Raw genomic sequence first — 19,531 nt, forward strand, 5'->3', positions numbered from 1 at the left:
CCCATAAAACATTTCAACTTTTCATTTTCAATTAATTTGTAATAAATTCCAACATAATTCCACTTTTACATTATGGGGTATTGTGTGTAGGCCAGTGACACAAAATCTCAATCAATTTATAATTCCGGCTGTAACACCACGAAATGTTGAAAAAGTCGAGGGGTGTGAATAGTTTCTGAAGGCCCTGTAACGTAATAACATGAACCTAATTGTTTTCTGGTGAGGCGATATTGATCTCTCCCGGTTTCCGCTGTGACAGTGATGATGTTGGTTTGAGAGGATCCTCAGTGATTTGCTGATGTTATGCGTGTCCCAGGGAACTACCTCATCTTCAGTTGGAATGGCAAAGACCAAAACATTTCTGAGAGACTAGTTTTATCAATGAACAGCAGATAGTTTAAAATGTTTGTCTTGTCGATTTAATAGTTCGAGGTACCTTTTTTAATATTTTTTTTAACTTTTTTTTTTACTGATGCATAGTGGGACTTTACTATTTATTTTATCAATGCATAGTGGGACTTTACTATTTATTTTATCAATGCATAGTGGGACTTTACTATTTATTTTATCAATGCATAGTGGCTAGTTAGTGTTTGTTTTATCAATGCATAGTGGGACTTTACTATTTATTTTATCAATGCATAGTGGCTAGTTAGTGTTTGTTTTATCAATGCATAGTGGGACTTTACTATTTATTTTATCAAGGCATACTTTACTATTTATTTTATCAATGTGGCTAGTTAGTGTTTGAATTTTATCAATGCATAGTGGCTAGTGGTTTGTTTTATCAATGCATAGTGGGACACTTTACAAGGCATATTTATTTTATCAATGCATAGTGGCTAGTTAGTGTTTGTTTTATCAATGCATAGTGGGACTTTACTATTTATTTTATCAATGCATAGTGGCTAGTTAGTGTTTGTTTTATCAATGCATAGTGGGACTTTACTATTTATTTTATCAAGGCATAGTGGGACTTTACTATTTATTTTATCAATGCATAGTGGCTAGTTAGTGTTTGTTTTATCAATGCATAGTGGGACTTTACTATTTATTTTATCAATGCATAGTGCCTAGTTAGTGTTTGTTTTATCAATGCATAGTGGCTAGTTAGTGTTTGTTTTATCAATGCATAGTGGCTAGTTAGTGTTTGTTTTATCAATGCATAGTGGCTAGTTAGTGTTTGTTTTATCAATGCATAGTGGCTAGTTAGTGTTTGTTTTATCAATGCATAGTGGCTAGTTAGTGTTTGTTTTATCAATGCATAGTGGCTAGTTAGTGTTTGTTTTATCAATGCATAGTGGCTAGTTAGTGTTTGTTTTATCAATGCATAGTGGCTAGTTAGTGTTTGTTTTATCAATGCATAGTGGCTAGTTAGTGTTTGTTTTATCAATGCATAGTGGCTAGTTAGTGGTTTGTTTTATCAATGCATAGTGGCTAGTTAAAGGGTAAGTGGGTAAACCGACATTGTAGTGAGATTTCTCTTTCATATTTGACTACGGTTTGAAGTAATCCAATTTCCTTCTCTTATACCATAACACATTCTATATTACTGTATCCCTGCATCTTGATAGGTTGTCCCCAAAGGTACACGATCATGCATCTGCTTCATGTTGTGTGGTGTACCCAGCATCGGTCTCACCCATTGAGCCGTACCTACAGTAAACATCGGGGTTAAAGGTCACCATGTTTGCTAGCAGACAAACATTGAATCACGTTTGAGGCTAATTCACCTTCAGACCATGAACTACTTGCACGGACCCCATAATCATTTAAAGATTTAGAGTGAAAACACCCTGTTTCTGGATCCCTATTGTGGAGGTTCTGTTTACTATGATTAGTATCATGGCACATGTTTACAGTGAAGCTTGTTTATTGCCAGATTGAACAGGTATACAGTACTTACAGTGCATAGGATCCCACAGGGCTCCTATTCAAGGCTATACACAGGCCCTTTCGGGGCTCCTATTCAGGGCTGTAGACAGGCCCTTTCAGGGCTCCTATTCAGGGCTATTGCCTGGCCAATTCCAGGGCTCCTATTCAGGGCTATACACAGGCCCTTTCTGGGCTCCTATTCAGGGCTATACACAAGCCCTTTCTGGGCTCCTATTCAGGGCTTTCTGGGCTCCTATTCAGGGCTATACCTTTCTGGGCTCCTATTCAGGGCTATACACAGGCCCTTTCTGGGCTCCTATTCAGGGCTATACACAGGCCCTTTCTGGGCTCCTATTCAGGGCTATACACAGGCCCTTTCAGGGCTCCTATTCAGGGCTATACACAGGCCCTTTCAGGGCTCCTATTCAGGGCTATACACAGGCCCTTACAGGGCTCCTATTCAGGGCTATACACAGGCCCTTTCTGGGCTCCTATTCAGGGCTATACACAGGCCCTTACAGGGCTCCTATTCAGGGCTATACACAGGCCCTTTCAGGGCTATACACAGGCCCTTTCAGGGCTCCTATTCAGGGCTATACACAGGCCCTTACAGGGCTCCTATTCGGGGCTACAGACGGGCCCTTTCAGGGCTCCTATTCAGGGCTATAGCTTGCCCCATTCCAGGGCTAGTATCTGAGAAAAGCATTGGAGCTGGAACAAGCCCCTGGGGGACTCGGCAGGAAATATGTCATGATGGTTGTCTGTCAAATGGAGGCTTCCCAAGCTTACAGGTGGAAGTCCCAGGATCTGGCTTAATGGTGTTCACTGTATAATCTCTGGTTTACCCTGTGGTCTCTGTTTCCTCCGGAGCTGTTGCAGTAAATCTGACATAGGCCAGAAACAGAAGATTATAGCAGGTTATCTTCCTGTCAAAAAACCTGAACCTGTCGTAACAGGAAGGAACTGCCCAGTCAGAATCAGACAGCAATTCCTGTCACGGTGATGGCTGCTTTACAAGCAAAGTTAATTTATATTTTCCAGTGGAAAAACTGAAAAGCAGAGCTTTTGCCCCCCCCCCCCCCCCACATGATAAAGGAATTAGCCTTTGAGCATTTTAAAACTGTCAGATGTAGGTGAAAAGGGCAAGTTGCTGTCAATAATGGTTTGGATTCATCATGCGTCTCTCCTTCTGTTCTCGTGTTCACATGGGTGAAATAACTCTACAGTACACACACACACACACACACACAATACCACTGCAAATGCCCTTTGTTAAAACTCATTTGGGGTTTGTGAGGCTCTGCCAAGCTAAGCCCATGTGGATGGCACACAGTGTTTGCGGCACAAATACAATCAAGGAAACCAAATGGCTTTTAATGGGTTTCCATGTCTAGTGTTATTGTGGGTTTTGCTTCAGATTTTCTTCCCATTTTTTTTGTGTGGGTAAATTCAGAAATGAGTTCTCCTTAAGCTAGTGGTTTTTCTCAATTGAATTTCCCTCCCGGCCTCTAAGGAGATTCATGGACCAGACCTTGTAGGGGTTATGGGCTTGGTTGAGCGTCCCCTGTGTTGCCTTGCCCATTTCTGACAAGACATGCACAGACTCCAGCTGCTATTGCTTTTAATCGCAAAGTTAGAAATGAGTGACTACTGCTCACTAACCACAGTGTTAAGTGAGAGATTCTCACTCGTGACTCTAATCTGATCACCCACAATGGCTATGGAGAGTTAATAAACTGTTGAACTGCATTTTTTGTTGTTGTTGTTGTTGTCTAATGACTTGGGGAACAGTGTAGAGGTTGGTCCTATTCATTCCTGGTTGGTCCTTGGGGTCTCCCGCTAGACTAACTACTAATTTACCAATCTAAAAATGGGCATAATTTGTCTAATTTTCTATAATAATGGTTTGGTAGTAATGGTTGTCTCATTGAAAAGAGTACCATCCGGTTTCATCCTGCTGTCACAAGAATGTAATGTGAATGCAGACTGATCTCTAGATTGTGTGTTTTTTAATACTGTTCTCCATATGTATACTCAGTAATTATGTACTTCTTGTTTTTGTTTTTTTGCAGGTTAGCTTTTGGCTGGTGAGAGAAATTTTGACTGCCCAGACACTGAAGATCCGAGCAGAAATACTGAGCCATTTTGTTAAAATAGCCAAGGTGAGTTCAGACCACATGGCCACTGAGAATATTGGTTCTAGGATGAATGAGAAAATTAACCACACTGTTAGACTCCAGCAACACAGTCAAACACTCAAATCTTCCTCGTATCCTCTGCTTATTGACCAGTGGGAGGGCTGTTCCACAAAACACACAAACAATAATTGTCACACAAAGTACAGATTTAGAAAAGAATACAGTGAATAACAACACAGAAATGTAAACATGAGGAACCTGCCCGACATCCACACTGGTGTGAATATTCCTTCCTTTGTAGCCTTACTAGTCAGCCAGTTTTATTGAGGAAACATCCCATTCATCGCCTGCTGTTCCTTAACGCATGGCAAAATGTTGTTGTGCAATCCAGAGGTTCTCCTGGGACCGCCACGACAAACAAACCTTTGGAGTAGTACCTCTAATGGCCACTAGGCCTTGAGGTTCACACCAATACTGCTGTCCCTATCGACGCTTGTTCACTCGGAGCTCCCCTCAGTTCACCATCATTTAATTCATTCATTGAAAGTTGATTTGAGTAGATCCCCCCCCCCACACATACACAGTTTATCTATAATACTATACACATATATTCAGTTTGATTAGTTCACCTTCAACTGAACATGTAGCAACTAAGTTTTCAAGCATATTGAGGGTAGTTAGTACTTTAGCTATGTCAACAGTTTACAGCATATTAAGGGTAGTTAGCAGCGTATTGAGGGTAGTTAGCAGCGTATTGAGGGTAGTTAGCAGCGTATTGAGGGTAGTTAGCAGCGTATTGAGGGTAGTTAGCAGCGTATTGAGGGTAGTTAGCAGCGTATTGAGGGTAGTTAGCTGAAGTAATATGTCAACAGTTTGCAGCATATTAAGGGTAGTTAGCAGCGTATTGAGGGTAGTTGGCAGCGTATTGAGGGTAGTTAGCTGAAGTAATATGTCAACAGTTTGCAGTTGCCACCAAACAAAGTGTTATTTTGAACATCCTAAAGATCGTCTAGGGATTTATTGACATTACGTGGGACTCTAACCTGTTGTACAGGGTGTCTTCCGTCTATGCTGAGGTCCTATTTATACCAGCAGACCATCCTGGTGTGTTGACCCGTATGGTGGGCCCAAGCACTCTGCTCAAGCCCACGCAACACATGGGACTTAAATGACACGTGGCAGTGTCCTTTCCAAGGATCAGGTTGAGAAGTGTAGGTATGAAAATAAGCGATATTGCAGATGTTTAAAAATAATAATAATATTCAAACAGACTTCTTGAATCTGTGGTGCAAAATGTTAAGTGTGACGTTTTTTTGGGTTTTCCCAGCTGTATGATTTATGAACGACTAGCTCAAGTAATCATTGTGCGTAGTCATCAACACGAAAGCACCGTGGCAGCACTTTGGTGTCGATTTGGCAAAAATGAAATGTTATGCTCCAGTAGAATAGAGAAGTACCTGCATCAATTGCTGCTTTGAAACGAGGTACTGTTCATCTTGCTCAGCACATCTATCAAGATTTTATTACAGCACCATAATTACAGGCCTTTTATCGGTCTTAGGTCATTAGTGCGTGCGTGTGCGTGCGTGTGTGTGTGCGCGTGTGTCCCACTTGGTCACATGTACGTGTCATGCGTTGTTATTTCTCTTGCGAACCCATGAAGGTTATCAAATAAAACCCAATTTTAGTGAGGGGAAAAAAATATGCAGTGGAGATATGCTGTTGACATATGACATGAAGATGGGCTAGCCTTTCACATAGTTTATACTGGTGACATGAACATGGGCTCGCCTTTCACATAGTTTATACTGGTGACATATGACATGAAGATGGGCTAGCCTTTCACATAATTTATACTGGTGACATGAACATGGGCTCGCCTTTCACATAGTTTATACTGGTGACATATGACATGAACATGGGCTAGCCTTTCACATAGTTTATACTGGTGACATATGACATGAACATGGGCTAGCCTTTCACATAGTTTATACTGGTGACATGAACATGGGCTAGCCTTTCACATAGTTTATACTGGTGGCATATGACATGAACATGGGCTAGCCTTTCACATAGTTTATACTGGTGACATATGACATGAACATGGGCTAGCCTTTCACATAGTTTATACTGGTGACATGAACATGGGCTAGCCTTTCACATAGTTTATACTGGTGACATGAACATGGGCTAGCCTTTCACATAGTTTATACTGGTGACATGAACATTACATTTACATTTAAGTCATTTCAGACATAGTTTATCCACTTACAAATTAATTCACATGACATCATGGAACAGCCACTTTACAAAAGTGCATCTAAATCATTTAAGGGGGTGAGAAGTTACTTATACTGGTGACATATGACATGAACATGGGCTTTTTCACATGTGATATACTCCGCTGGTCCATGAACATGGGCTAGTTTTTCCAACATTGGGGGGCCATAGTTTTACTGGTGACTGTACTTCCTCAGTGAGGGGAGGGCGAGCAGGCCTTGGATGATAGTTTATACTAGGACATGAAGATGGGCTAGCCTTTCACATAGTTTATACTGGTGACATGAACCATGGTCCTTTCACATAGTTTATACTGGAAGCCAGTGAACATGAGGGAGGAGCCTTTCACATAATTATACTGGTGAAGGTGAACATGGGCTAGCCTTTCACATAGTTTATACTGGTGACATGACATGAACATGGGCCTAGCCAGACATAGTTTATACTGGTGGCATGAACATGGCTAGACAGATTTCACATAGTTTATACTGGTGGCATGAACATGGGCCGCGCTTTCACATAGTTTATACTGGTGACATGAACATGGGCTAGCCTTTCACATAGTTTATACTGGTGACATATGACATGAACATGGGAGCGCCTTTCAGATAGTTTATACTCAGTTGAATGACAGTCTTGAAACATGATTTGGATCAAGAAGGTTATACTGGTGATATGACATGAACATGGGCTAGCCTTTCACATAGTTTATACTGGTGATACTGGTCTGAACATGGAGGGATAAAGTGTAGGTTTTTTCACATAGTTTATACTGGTGACATATTGAATGAACATGGGCTAGCCTTTCACATAGTTTATACTGGTGACATGAAAGGTCTGGGCTGGAGCCTTTCACATAGTTTATACTGGTGACATGAACATGGGCCGCCTTTCACATAGTTTATACTGGTGACATGAACAGGGCTAGCCTTTCACATAGTTTATACTGGTGACATAGCATGAACATGGGCTAGCCTTTTTTCACATAGTTTATACTGGTGGGAGGATGACATGAACATGGGCTAGAAGGTGGCAAATAGTTTATACTTAGTGGCAGATGCATGGAACATGGGAAAGTGGCTTTCACAGAGACAGAGGAGGAAAATGTAGACTGAGGGATGAAGATGCCAGGTCTGCAGGGACATAGTTTATTTCCGCTGGTGCCCGGAACATGGGCTGTGAGCTTTCACATAGTTTATACTGGTGGCATATGACATGAACATGGGCCTGGAGCCTTTCACATAGAGAGTTAAAGGATGCAGAAATGGAAGAGAGGTTGGAATCAGGAGATAGGTTGAGAAGGTATGAACATGGGCTAGCCTGGACATAGTTTATACTGGTGAGATATGACATGAACATGGGCTAGCCTTTCACATAGTTTATACTGGTGAATGAACATGGGCTAGCCTTTCACATAGTTTATACTGGTGAACAGCATCATGAACATGGGCTAGCCTTTGCACATGTTTATACTGGTGAGATGAGGTCACAAGAGGAGAGGGAATGAAGAAGGCAGAGAGGAATTCACATAGTTTATACTGGTGGAGGTTAAAGTGCCCAGGAACATGGGCTAGCCTCCTCACATAGTTTATACTGGCTGACATGAACATGGGGAACCTGGAGGGCGATAACATAAGGATGTTAAGCTTGAAAGGGCATGAACATGGGCTCGCATTTCAAATAGTTTATACTGGTGACAGACATGAACATGGGCTAGCCTTTCACATAGATTTATCCTGGTGACATGACACATGGGCTGTGCGCCTTTCACATAGTTTATACTGGTGACATATGACATGAACATGGGCCGTCAGTTCAAGATAGTTTATACTGGTGGCATGAACTCTGCCTTGTTGGCATTGGCAGTTTATACTGGCTACCGGAGACCTGAACTCCACGTGGCTAGCTGGGACCACCAGTTTATACTGGTGACATGAACATGGGCTGGAGCGTTTCACATAGTTTATACTGAGGAGACATGAACATGTTGACAGGCTTTTCACAGAGTTTATACTGGTGACATTGGAATGACATGGACTATGGGCTAATGTTCCTTAAGCACATAGTTTTATTGACTAAAATGTTGACATATGACATGAACATGGGCTAGCCTTTCACATAGTTTATACTGGTGGCAGTATGACATGAACATGGTTCCGTAGTGTAATAGTTTCTACAGTGCTGTTTATAACTGGCTAGCTAGCATAGTTTATACTGGTGACATAAAAGACGACAATGGGCTAGCCTTTCACATAGTTTATACAATTGTGATACAAATGACATGAACATGGGCTAGCTACGATCACATAGTTTATACTGGTAATGAAGTGAAATGAACATGGGCTAGCCTGTCACATAGTTTATACTGGTGACATATGACATGAACATGGGCTAGCCTTTCACATAGTTTATACTGGTGACATAACCTCGAAATTAAGATAATCATGGGCTAGCCTTTCACATATTTATACTGGTGACAATTATGTAGCTACATGAACATGGGCTTCAGCCTTTCACATAGTTTATACTGGGGACATATGACATGAACATGGGCTAGCCTTTTACACATAGTTTATACTGGTGACATATGCTATGAAGCATGGGCTAGATTAGACATAGTTTATACTGGTGTAATGAAAATGAACATGGGTTATACTACCTCACATAGTTTATACTGGTGCTATGGAACATGAACATGGGCTTGCCTTTCACATAGTTTATACTGGTGACATATGACATGAACATGGGCTAGCCTTTCACATAGTTTATACTGGTGACATGAACATGGGCTTGCCTTTCACATAGTTTATACTGGTGACATGAACATGGGCTAGCCTTTCACATAGTTTATACTGGTGACATGAACATGGGCTAGCCTTTCACATAGTTTATACTGGTGACATGAACATGGGCTAGCCTTTCACATAGTTTATACTGGTGACATGAACATGGGCTAGCCTTTCACATAGTTTATACTGGTGACATATGACATGAACATGGGCTAGCCTTTCACATAGTTTATACTGGTGACATATGACATGAACATGGGCTAGCCTTTCACATAGTTTATACTGGTGACATATGACATGAACATGGGCTAGCCTTTCACATAGTTTATACTGGTGACATATGAACATGGGCTAGCCTTTCACATAGTTTATACTGGTGACATATGACATGAACATGGGCTAGCCTTTCACATAGTTTATACTGGTGTCATATGACATGAACATGGGCTAGCCTTTCACATAGTTTATACTGGTGGCATATGACATGAACATGGGCTAGCCTTTCACATAGTTTATACTGGTGACATATGACATGAACATGGGCTAGCCTTTCACATAGTTTATACTGGTGACATGAACATGGGCTAGCCTTTCACATAGTTTATACTGGTGACATGAACATGGGCTTGCCTTTCACATAGTTTATACTGGTGACATGAACATGGGCTAGCCTTTCACATAGTTTATACTGGTGACATGAACATGGGCTAGCCTTTCACATAGTTTATACTGGTGACATGAACATGGGCTAGCCTTTCACATAGTTTATACTGGTGACATGAACATGGGCTAGCCTTTCACATAGTTTATACTGGTGACATGAACATGGGCTAGCCTTTCACATAGTTTATACTGGTGACATGAACATGAACATGGGCTAGCCTTTCACATAGTTTATACTGGTGACATGAACATGGGCTTGCCTTTCACATAGTTTATACTGGTGACATATGACATGAACATGGGCTAGCCTTTCACATAGTTTATACTGGTGGCATGAACATGGGCTAGCCTTTCACATAGTTTATACTGGTGACATGAACATGGGCTAGCCTTTCACATAGTTTATACTGGTGACATGACATGAACATGGGCTAGCCTTTCACATAGTTTATACTGGTGACATGAACATGGGCTAGCCTTTCACATAGTTTATACTGGTGACATGAACATGGGCTAGCCTTTCACATAGTTTATACTGGTGACATATGACATGAACATGGGCTAGCCTTTCACATAGTTTATACTGGTGACATGAACATGGGCTAGCCTTTCACATAGTTTATACTGGTGACATGAACATGGGCTTGCCTTTCACATAGTTTATACTGGTGACATGAACATGGGCTCGCCTTTCACATAGTTTATACTGGTGACATATGACATGAACATGGGCTAGCCTTTCACATAGTTTATACTGGTGGCATGAACATGGGCTAGCCTTTCACATAGTTTATACTGGTGACATGAACATGGGCTAGCCTTTCACATAGTTTATACTGGTGACATGAACATGGGCTAGCCTTTCACATAGTTTATACTGGTGACATATGACATGAACATGGGCTAGCCTTTCACATAGTTTATACTGGTGACATGAACATGGGCTAGCCTTTCACATAGTTTATACTGGTGACATATGACATGAACATGGGCTAGCCTTTCACATAGTTTATACTGGTGACATATGACATGAACATGGGCTAGCCTTTCACATAGTTTATACTGGTGACATAGTTGGGCTAGCTTTCACATAGTTTATACTGGTGACATATGGGCTAGCCTTTCACATAGTTTATACTGGTGACATGAACATGGGCTAGCCTTTCACATAGTTTATACTGGTGACATATGACATGAACATGGGCTAGCCTTTCACATAGTTTATACTGGTGACATGACATGAACATGGGCTAGCCTTTCACATAGTTTATACTGGTGACATGAACATGGGCTAGCCTTTCACATAGTTTATACTGGTGACATGACATGAACATGGGCTAGCCTTTCACATAGTTTATACTGGTGACATGAACATGGGCTAGCCTTTCACATAGTTTATACTGGTGACATGAACATGGGCTAGCCTTTCACATAGTTTATACTGGTGACATGAACATGGGCTAGCCTTTCACATAGTTTATACTGGTGACATGAACATGGGCTAGCCTTTCACATAGTTTATACTGGTGACATGAATGAACATGGGCTAGCCTTTCACATAGTTTATACTGGTGACATGAACATGGGCTAGCCTTTCACATAGTTTATACTGGTGACATATGACATGAACATGGGCTAGCCTTTCACATAGTTTATACTGGTGGCATGAACATGGGCTAGCCTTTCACATAGTTTATACTGGTGACATGAACATGGGCTAGCCTTTCACATAGTTTATACTGGTGACATATGACATGAACATGGGCTAGCCTTTCACATAGTTTATACTGGTGACATGACATGAACATGGGCTAGCCTTTCACATAGTTTATACTGGTGACATGACATGAACATGGGCTAGCCTTTCACATAGTTTATACTGGTGACATGAACATGGGCTTGCCTTTCACATAGTTTATACTGGTGACATGGGCTTGCCTTTCACATAGTTTATACTGGTGACATGAACATGGGCTTGCCTTTCACATAGTTTATACTGGTGACATATGACATGAACATGGGCTAGCCTTTCACATAGTTTATACTGGTGGCATGAACATGGGCTAGCCTTTCACATAGTTTATACTGGTGACATGAACATGGGCTAGCCTTTCACATAGTTTATACTGGTGGCATGAACATGGGCTAGCCTTTCACATAGTTTATACTGGTGACATGAACATGGGCTAGCCTTTCACATAGTTTATACTGGTGACATGACATGAACATGGGTTAGCCTTTCACATAGTTTATACTGGTGACATGAACATGGGCTTGCCTTTCACATAGTTTATACTGGTGACATGAACATGGGCTAGCCTTTCACATAGTTTATACTGGTGACATGAACATGGGCTAGCCTTTCACATAGTTTATACTGGTGACATGAACATGGGCTAGCCTTTCACATAGTTTATACTGGTGACATGAACATGGGCTTGCCTTTCACATAGTTTATACTGGTGGCATGAACATGGGCTAGCCTTTCACATAGTTTATACTGGTGACATATGACATGAAGATGGGCTCGCCTTTCACATAGTTTATACTGGTGGCATGAACATGGGCTTGCCTTTCACATAGTTTATACTGGTGACATGAACATGGGCTAGCCTTTCACATAGTTTATACTGGTGACATGAACATGGGCTTGCCTTTAAACATAGTTTAGAGCTTTTGAATGGTGAACCAGAACTTTGTCTTAAGTGTTTTCCAGAACTCATAATTCACAAAATACTTAGGTTTTTATTTATCTGAATAATGGTTCACAGTGGAATAATTGAACCCAACATGTTTCTCTTGTTATCTTCTGTGACCACATCTGTAAATCAACTGGAATGCTTTTCTCTGATTTCAAAACCAGACCGCTTGAATGAATCTATAAATATTATCCTCCCGTACAAGATTTTCACGTTAAGGTTGATCCAGTACACTTATATCCATGTCATGAATTGGATTGGCAATTGTATTTTCTGAATTCATTGTTATAGCTTAACCCCAATGAAGGCAACCCTCCAGTAACGCATGTGGTGTTCTCTATTTTTTGACGGCCCACTGTCAAAGCCAAACAAATCACCCAGCAACGGATTAAAGGGATACTTCTGGATTTTATCTACTTCCCCAGAGTTCGATGAATTCGTGGATGCGATTGTTATGCCTCTGTGCCCAGTATGAAGGAAGTTATAGTTGGTTTTGCGAGCCAATGCTAACTGTCGTTAGCGCAAAGACTGGAAGTCTATGGGTATCTGCTAGCATGTAGTCATGATCTAAATAAACTCACCTTTTGACAGACTGTTGGTCCACATGAAAATGATTTTCTCACCTTTAAAAAAAAGAAGTGAATTTCAAATGAATCATCACTGTATTGGTTTCCCAGAAACAATTAAACATGACTTATAATGGCCTCTAACAGTGCCCTGCTGGAGTGAGATCCAGCTTACTTAGTGGGCCTCTAGGACCAGAGTTTTGTTTTGAGAGAAACACTCTACACAGGGTTTATTAAACTGTGTCAGGACCCAAAGTGGGCCTTGGACATGTGAGAGGTGGGTCTTGAGTTATGTGAATACATCTATAATCACACACCCTTTCTTGTTTAATTTGGGTCGTTGGAGGACCAATTGGGTCACAGGAGGACGGTCAATTTCTCATTTGGTTTCTGGAGCTGAAAAGGTTTCAGAACCCCTGGTCATGTTAACGCCATTGTATTAGAAGTAATGAAGAAAGCAGACACACCGATGACAAAAACAATAGGTTCTCTCTCTCTGTCCGGCCACAGTCCAATCAGGGAGCTGCAGCAGTGAGAGTACCTCCCAGAGGTCATGGCGTGGGGGTGGAAAGAGCTTAGTGGAACCATGACATCATCATGGACCAGGAAAACAGCAGCGGGGATATTGACCATTTGGAAATGGGGAGGATTTTTAGAACTACCAAAACTGTCAATCAATTCAGTTGGAAATAGGAGAGAGAATTCATATTTATCTTCTCATTCAGCCAATAGTAGAAAAACGGACTAATTTAAAACTCATCAGGACAGAAGTATTCGGTAAAACATTTTTTTTAGATGTGGTTGTTGTCGTAGGTTATTCTAGTCAACAGTTTATGGGTCAATTTCATGTTACCTTCAGGAGTCTGATTCCAATTTGTTTATTTAAATTAAACTTTAACTAGGCAAGTCAGTTGAGAACAAATTCTTATTTACAATGACGGCCTACCAAAAGGACAAAGGCCTTCTACGGGGGCGTGGGATTAAAATAAATAAAAATATAGGACAAAACACACAACAGTACAAGAGAGACACTACATAAAGAGAAACCTAAGACAACAACATAGCATGGTAGCAAACATAACATGGTAGCAGCACAAAACATTATTGGGCACAGACAACAGCGCAAGAAGGTAGACGCAACAATAAATCACGTGAAGCAGTCGCAACTGTCAGTAAGTGTGTCCATGATTTAGTCTTTGAATGAAGAGATGGAGATAAAACTGTTCAGTTTAAGTGTTTTTTTTGTTTTGTTTTTTTTGCAGCTCGTTCAAGTTGCTAACTGCAGCGAACTGAAAAGACGAGCAACCCAGGGATGTACTATTTATGGACTTATGATTCACTAGACTTTTAAACGAGGACTGTTTTCAATTCATATGTTGCATTTCAGTGAATTTCAATATATTTTTTAGAATGAATCCACCCTAATCCTGATATCCATTGATGGCTGTCTATATTCGACTAAGAGCTAGCACATGTATATGGAGGCCTGTATGATTCTATTCACAAAGCCAAGTATTCATTCCTCTGGTTAGGCCATTAGTTCTCTCTCTCTCTTGTTTTCTCTTTAGATTTAACTTTTCATCAGCACAGTTTCAATCTCTTGGATTATTATTCCAGATGTACCATATAGTGAGGTCTTTCTTATGTTGACTGTATACTTCCAACCGTTTTGGATTTGAAAGCAGTGAACTGTGAGGTTAAAGTGCAGACTGTCTACTTTAATTTGACGGTATTTTCATCTATACTGAACAAAAAAAAAACATGAAGGCAACATGCAACAATTTCAAATGTTTTACTGAGTTACAGTTCATATCAGGAAATCAGTCAATTTAAATAAATAAATTAGGGCCCTAATCTTTGGATTTCACGTGACTGGGCAAGGGCACAGCCATGGGTGGGGCTGGGGAGCCAGACCCCACCCACTGGGGAGCCAGACCCCACCCACTGGGGAGCCAGACCCCACCCACTGGGGAGCCCACTGGGGAGCCAGACCCCACCCACTGGGGAGCCAGACCCCACCCACTGGGGAGCCAGACCCCACCCACTGGGGAGCCAGACCCCACCCACTGGGGAGCCAGACCCCACCCACTGGGGAGCCAGACCCCACCCACTGGGGAGCCAGACCCCACCCACTGGGGAGCACCCCCCTGGGGAGCCAGACCCCACCCACTGGGGAGCCAGACCCCACCCACTGGGGAGCCACCCCACCCACTGGGGAGCCAGACCCCACCCACTGGGGAGACCCCACCCACTGGGGAGCCAGACCCCACCCACTGGGGAGCCAGACCCCACCCACTGGGGAGCCAGACCCCACCCACTGGGGAGCCAGACCCCACCCACTGGGGAGCCAGACCCCACCCACTGGGGAGCCAGACCCCACCCACTGCTGTGCTAGGCTCAGCAAATCAGAATGAGAATTTCCCTTCAAAATGGCTTCATTACAGACAGAAATACTCCTCAGCACCACCTCAGATGATCCCGCAGGTGAAGAAGCTGGATGTGGAGGTCCTGGGCTGGAGTGTTTATGCGTGGTCTGCAGTTGTGAGCCCAGTTGGACGTACTGCCAAATTCTCTAAAATGATTTTGGAGGCAACTTATGGTGGGGAAAAGAACACTGAATTCTCTGGCAACAGCTCTGGTGGACATTCCTGCTGTCAGCATGCCAATTTTACGCTCTCTCAAAACTTGAGACATCTGTGGCATTGTGTTGTGTGACAAAACTGCACATTGAGTGACCTTTTATTGTTCCCAGCACAAGGTGCACCTGTGTAATGACCATGCTGTTTAATCAGCTTCTTGATATGCCACACCTGTCAGGTGGATGGATTTTCTTGGTAAAGGAGAAATGCTCACTAACAGGGACTTAAACCCATTTGTGCACCACATTTTAGAGAAATAAGCTTTTTGTGGAACATTTCTGGGATCTTTTATTTCAGCTCATGAAACACGGCACCAACATTTTACATGTTGCGTTTTAGATTTTTGTTCAGTATTTTGGGTGAACCGTTTAGAATTTACAGCACTTTTTGTACATAGTCTCCCTATTTTAAGGGAGCAAAAGTATTGGGACAAATTCACTGTATATTAAAGTAGTAGAAAGTGAAGTATTTGGTCCCATATTCATAGAACACAATGATTACATCAAGCTTGTGACTCTACACCTTTGTTTGATGCATTTGCTGTTTGTTTTGGTTGTGTTTTCAGATGAGTCTGTGTATATAATATGCATTGTTCTTTTGCTCTCTTGCAAACCCCTTAAGGAACTGTCATGCCAAACATATATTTGATGATAATGAATGGCAAGGAGATGGCAATATGGCAGAAACAGATCTGGATCCAGGATAGCGTTATTTATATATATATTGTTTTGTTACTTATTGCATAGGGATTTGCTAGTTCTATTGAGGGTATTAAATGTGCTTTTCCTTTCAGAAACTGTTGGAGCTGAATAACCTCCACTCCATGGTGTCTGTGGTGTCAGCCCTGCAAAGTGCTCCCATCTTCAGGCTGAGCAAGACCTGGGCGGTAAGAGACCCTATGATCCACAACGTTCTTTGTATCTTATCTTGTACTAGAACTGAATGGGAATGTAGTAGAGCAATAGTTCTCAACTGGTGCGCCACAAAACCTTCACTCATCTTGGATAATAAAAAATAAAAAAATTGGAACATTCACTTCTAAACGTGACCTGTGGAACGCACCAGGAATCTGATTTGGGAGCCTCGTGGCGGTCAGATAATAAAACATTAAATAGTTACATCTGTGTGGTTGTTTTTAAAAGTCCAGTGTGTTCAGGTTGCTGTTATATTTGTATCATTTTAAAGGGCTGTGCATCACGAGCAAAGCTATTTGTATCATTTTACTTTGCCTGAGTCATTTATTTATTTTATATACAGTGCATTTGGAAAGTATTCAGACCCCTACACCTTTTCCACATTTGTTACGTTACGGCCTTATTCTAAAATTGCGAAGTTATTTTTCCCTCATCAATCTAAACACAAAACCCCATAATGACAAAACAAAAACAGGTTTTTAGACATTTTTGCAACTGTATTAAAATTTTTAAAAACTATCACATTTACATAAGTATTCAGACCCTTTACTCTGTACTTTGTTGATGCACCTTTGGCCTCGATTACAGCCTCGAGTCTTCTTGGGTAAGATGCTACAAGCTTGGCACACTTGGTTTGGCAGAGTTTCTCCCATTTTTCTCTGCAGATCCTCTCAAGCTCTCTCAGGTTGGATGGGGAGTGTTGCTGCACAGCTATTTTCAGGTCTCTCCAGATATGTTCGATCGGGGTTCAAGTTTGGGCATTGGCTTGGGCCACTCAAGGACATTCGGAGACTTGTCCCTAAGCCACTTCTGCGTTGTCTTCGCTGTGTGCTTAGGGTCATTGTCCTGTGGTAAGGTGAACCTTCGCACCATTCTGAAGTCCTGAGCGCTCTGGAGCAGGTTTTTATCAGGGATCTCTCTGTACTTTGCTTCGTTCATCTTTCCCTCAATGGTGACTCGTCGCCCAGTCCCTGCCCATTTTTGGTGGCGCTTGACATTCAGGCCAAAGAGTTCAGTCTTGGCTTCATCAGACCAGAGAATCTTGTTTCTCATGGTCCTGTCGGTGCCTTTTGGTAAACTCCAAGTGGGCTGTCGGGTGCCTTTTACTGTGGAGTGGCTTCCGTCTGGCCACTCTACCATAAAGGCCTGATTTGGTGGAGTGCCGCAGAGATGGGAGAACCTTCCAGAAGGGAAACCATCTCCACAGAGGACAGCTCTACAGCTCTGTCAGTGACTATCAGGTTCTTGGTCACCTCAATGACCAAGGCCCTTCTCCCCGATTGCTCATTTTGGCCAGGTGGCCAGCACTAGGAGGAGTCTTAGTGGCTCCAAACTTCTTCCATTTAAGAATGGCCACTGTGTTCTTGGGGACCTTCGATGCTGCATACATTTTTTGATTCCCTTCCCCAGATCTGTGCCTTGACAAAATCCTGTCTCAGCACTCTGCGGACAATTCCTTCGACCTCGTGGTTTGGTTTTTGCTCTGACATGCACTGTCAACTGTGGGACCTTATATAGACAGGTGTGTGTGCCTTTCCAAATTAATGTCCAATCAATAGAATTTATCACAGGTGGACTCCAATCAAGTTGTAGAAATGTCTCAAGAATGATCAATGGAAACAGGATACACCGGAGCTCAATTTAGTCTCATAGCAAAGGGTCTGAATACTTATTTAAATAAGGTATTTTTTTTCTTTTTTATCTGTAATACATTTGCAAATATTAACCTGTTTTCGCTTTGTCACTATGGGGTATTGTGATGTCACTATGGGGTATTGTGTGTAGATTGCTGAGGATTTATATTTATTTACTACATTTTAGAATAAAGCTGTAACGTAACAATGTGGAAAAAGTCCAGGGTTCTGAATACTTTCCTAAAAACACTAACATGTGTGTGTGTGTGTGTGTGTGTGTGTGATGAAGTGCTTGTGTGCACAGTTTCTAAAGTTTTCCATTTTGGATTTTAAGTTCCTCAGTTGTCACTAAATGCTCTTAGTCACAACTTCAGCACGTATCTAAGTCCCAGAGCTCATTTAGTTAACTACAGAGCTCATTTTAGTTAACTACACTGGGTGACTGAGGTGGTTATAAACCCTGGTTATTAGATTATTGGCATGGCAGCCCATTCGCAGACGCCGCTACTTGTACTTTCGGAGGTGCTGAGCACTTATTACTCAGTCTCTCATATCCTGTCCTCAACAAAGCACCACAGCGATGGGGAGCCGAGCTGATCACACTTGATAACCCCTGGCTTTGATATGATTCTAATCAACACTATCACCCAAATGACGTCAGTTTTGCAGCAATCTTTAAACATGCAGTCTAATGAGGTCTCATGCGTGAGACCGTGTGTTGGTGTCATCAGTTCGGCTCTCAACTGCTACGGTGATTTATTATCAATATCAAAGGTGAAGGAATAGAAAGTCCAGAAATCCAGAATAGAAACAAAACATGAGTACCGATTCAATATTAGGTCAAATATGGACTCAACACCTGGATGCTTCTTAACACTTAAGCATCTACATCATTTAGCTTGTATTTGGGTGTTCGATACAATTTTTATCCTAAAGCGCAAAAGTAGAATTATGTCTTATATACTGCGACACTATAGACATAGAATTAAGCAATAAGGCCCGAGGGGGAACTACCCGGTTTATAATTAAGCAATAAGGCCCGAGGAGGAACTACCCGGTTTATATTTGGATTTTAAGCTGAACGGCACCCTGACTCACCTATTGCTGCTCTTTTGATCACTCGGCTACACAGCTGATGCCTCCTGGACTGTTTCAATGACATGGTACCTCATTTTGTTTACCTGTTTGCCCCAACCTTGAACTCAGGTCCTGTATGTACCTAACTGACCCGCTCTGCCCATTCATCACCATTTACCCGTTGTTGTCTCAGCTCTCCTGATCAACACCTGTGATTGCTTTATGTCTCTCTCTCTGTCAATATGCGTTGTCTACTG

General features: G+C 41.9%; 1 protein-coding gene across 1 annotated transcript in view; it reads left to right on the forward strand.

Annotated features, from left to right (window-relative positions):
* Nucleotides 1-18,983, forward strand: part of LOC135517076 (ras-specific guanine nucleotide-releasing factor RalGPS1-like) — a 100,254-nt gene extending 81,271 nt beyond the window's left edge. The window contains exons 6-8 of the mRNA XM_064941098.1: nt 3,948-4,037; nt 16,443-16,624; nt 18,929-18,983. Of these exons, the coding sequence (XP_064797170.1) occupies nt 3,948-4,037; nt 16,443-16,624; nt 18,929-18,983 (327 nt within the window). The remainder of the gene's footprint in view (nt 1-3,947; nt 4,038-16,442; nt 16,625-18,928) is intronic.
* The last annotated feature ends 548 nt before the right edge of the window (nt 18,984-19,531 follow it).

Source organism: Oncorhynchus masou, chromosome 28 (assembly GCF_036934945.1).
Source record: "Oncorhynchus masou masou isolate Uvic2021 chromosome 28, UVic_Omas_1.1, whole genome shotgun sequence".
Lineage (NCBI taxonomy): Eukaryota > Metazoa > Chordata > Actinopteri > Salmoniformes > Salmonidae > Oncorhynchus > Oncorhynchus masou.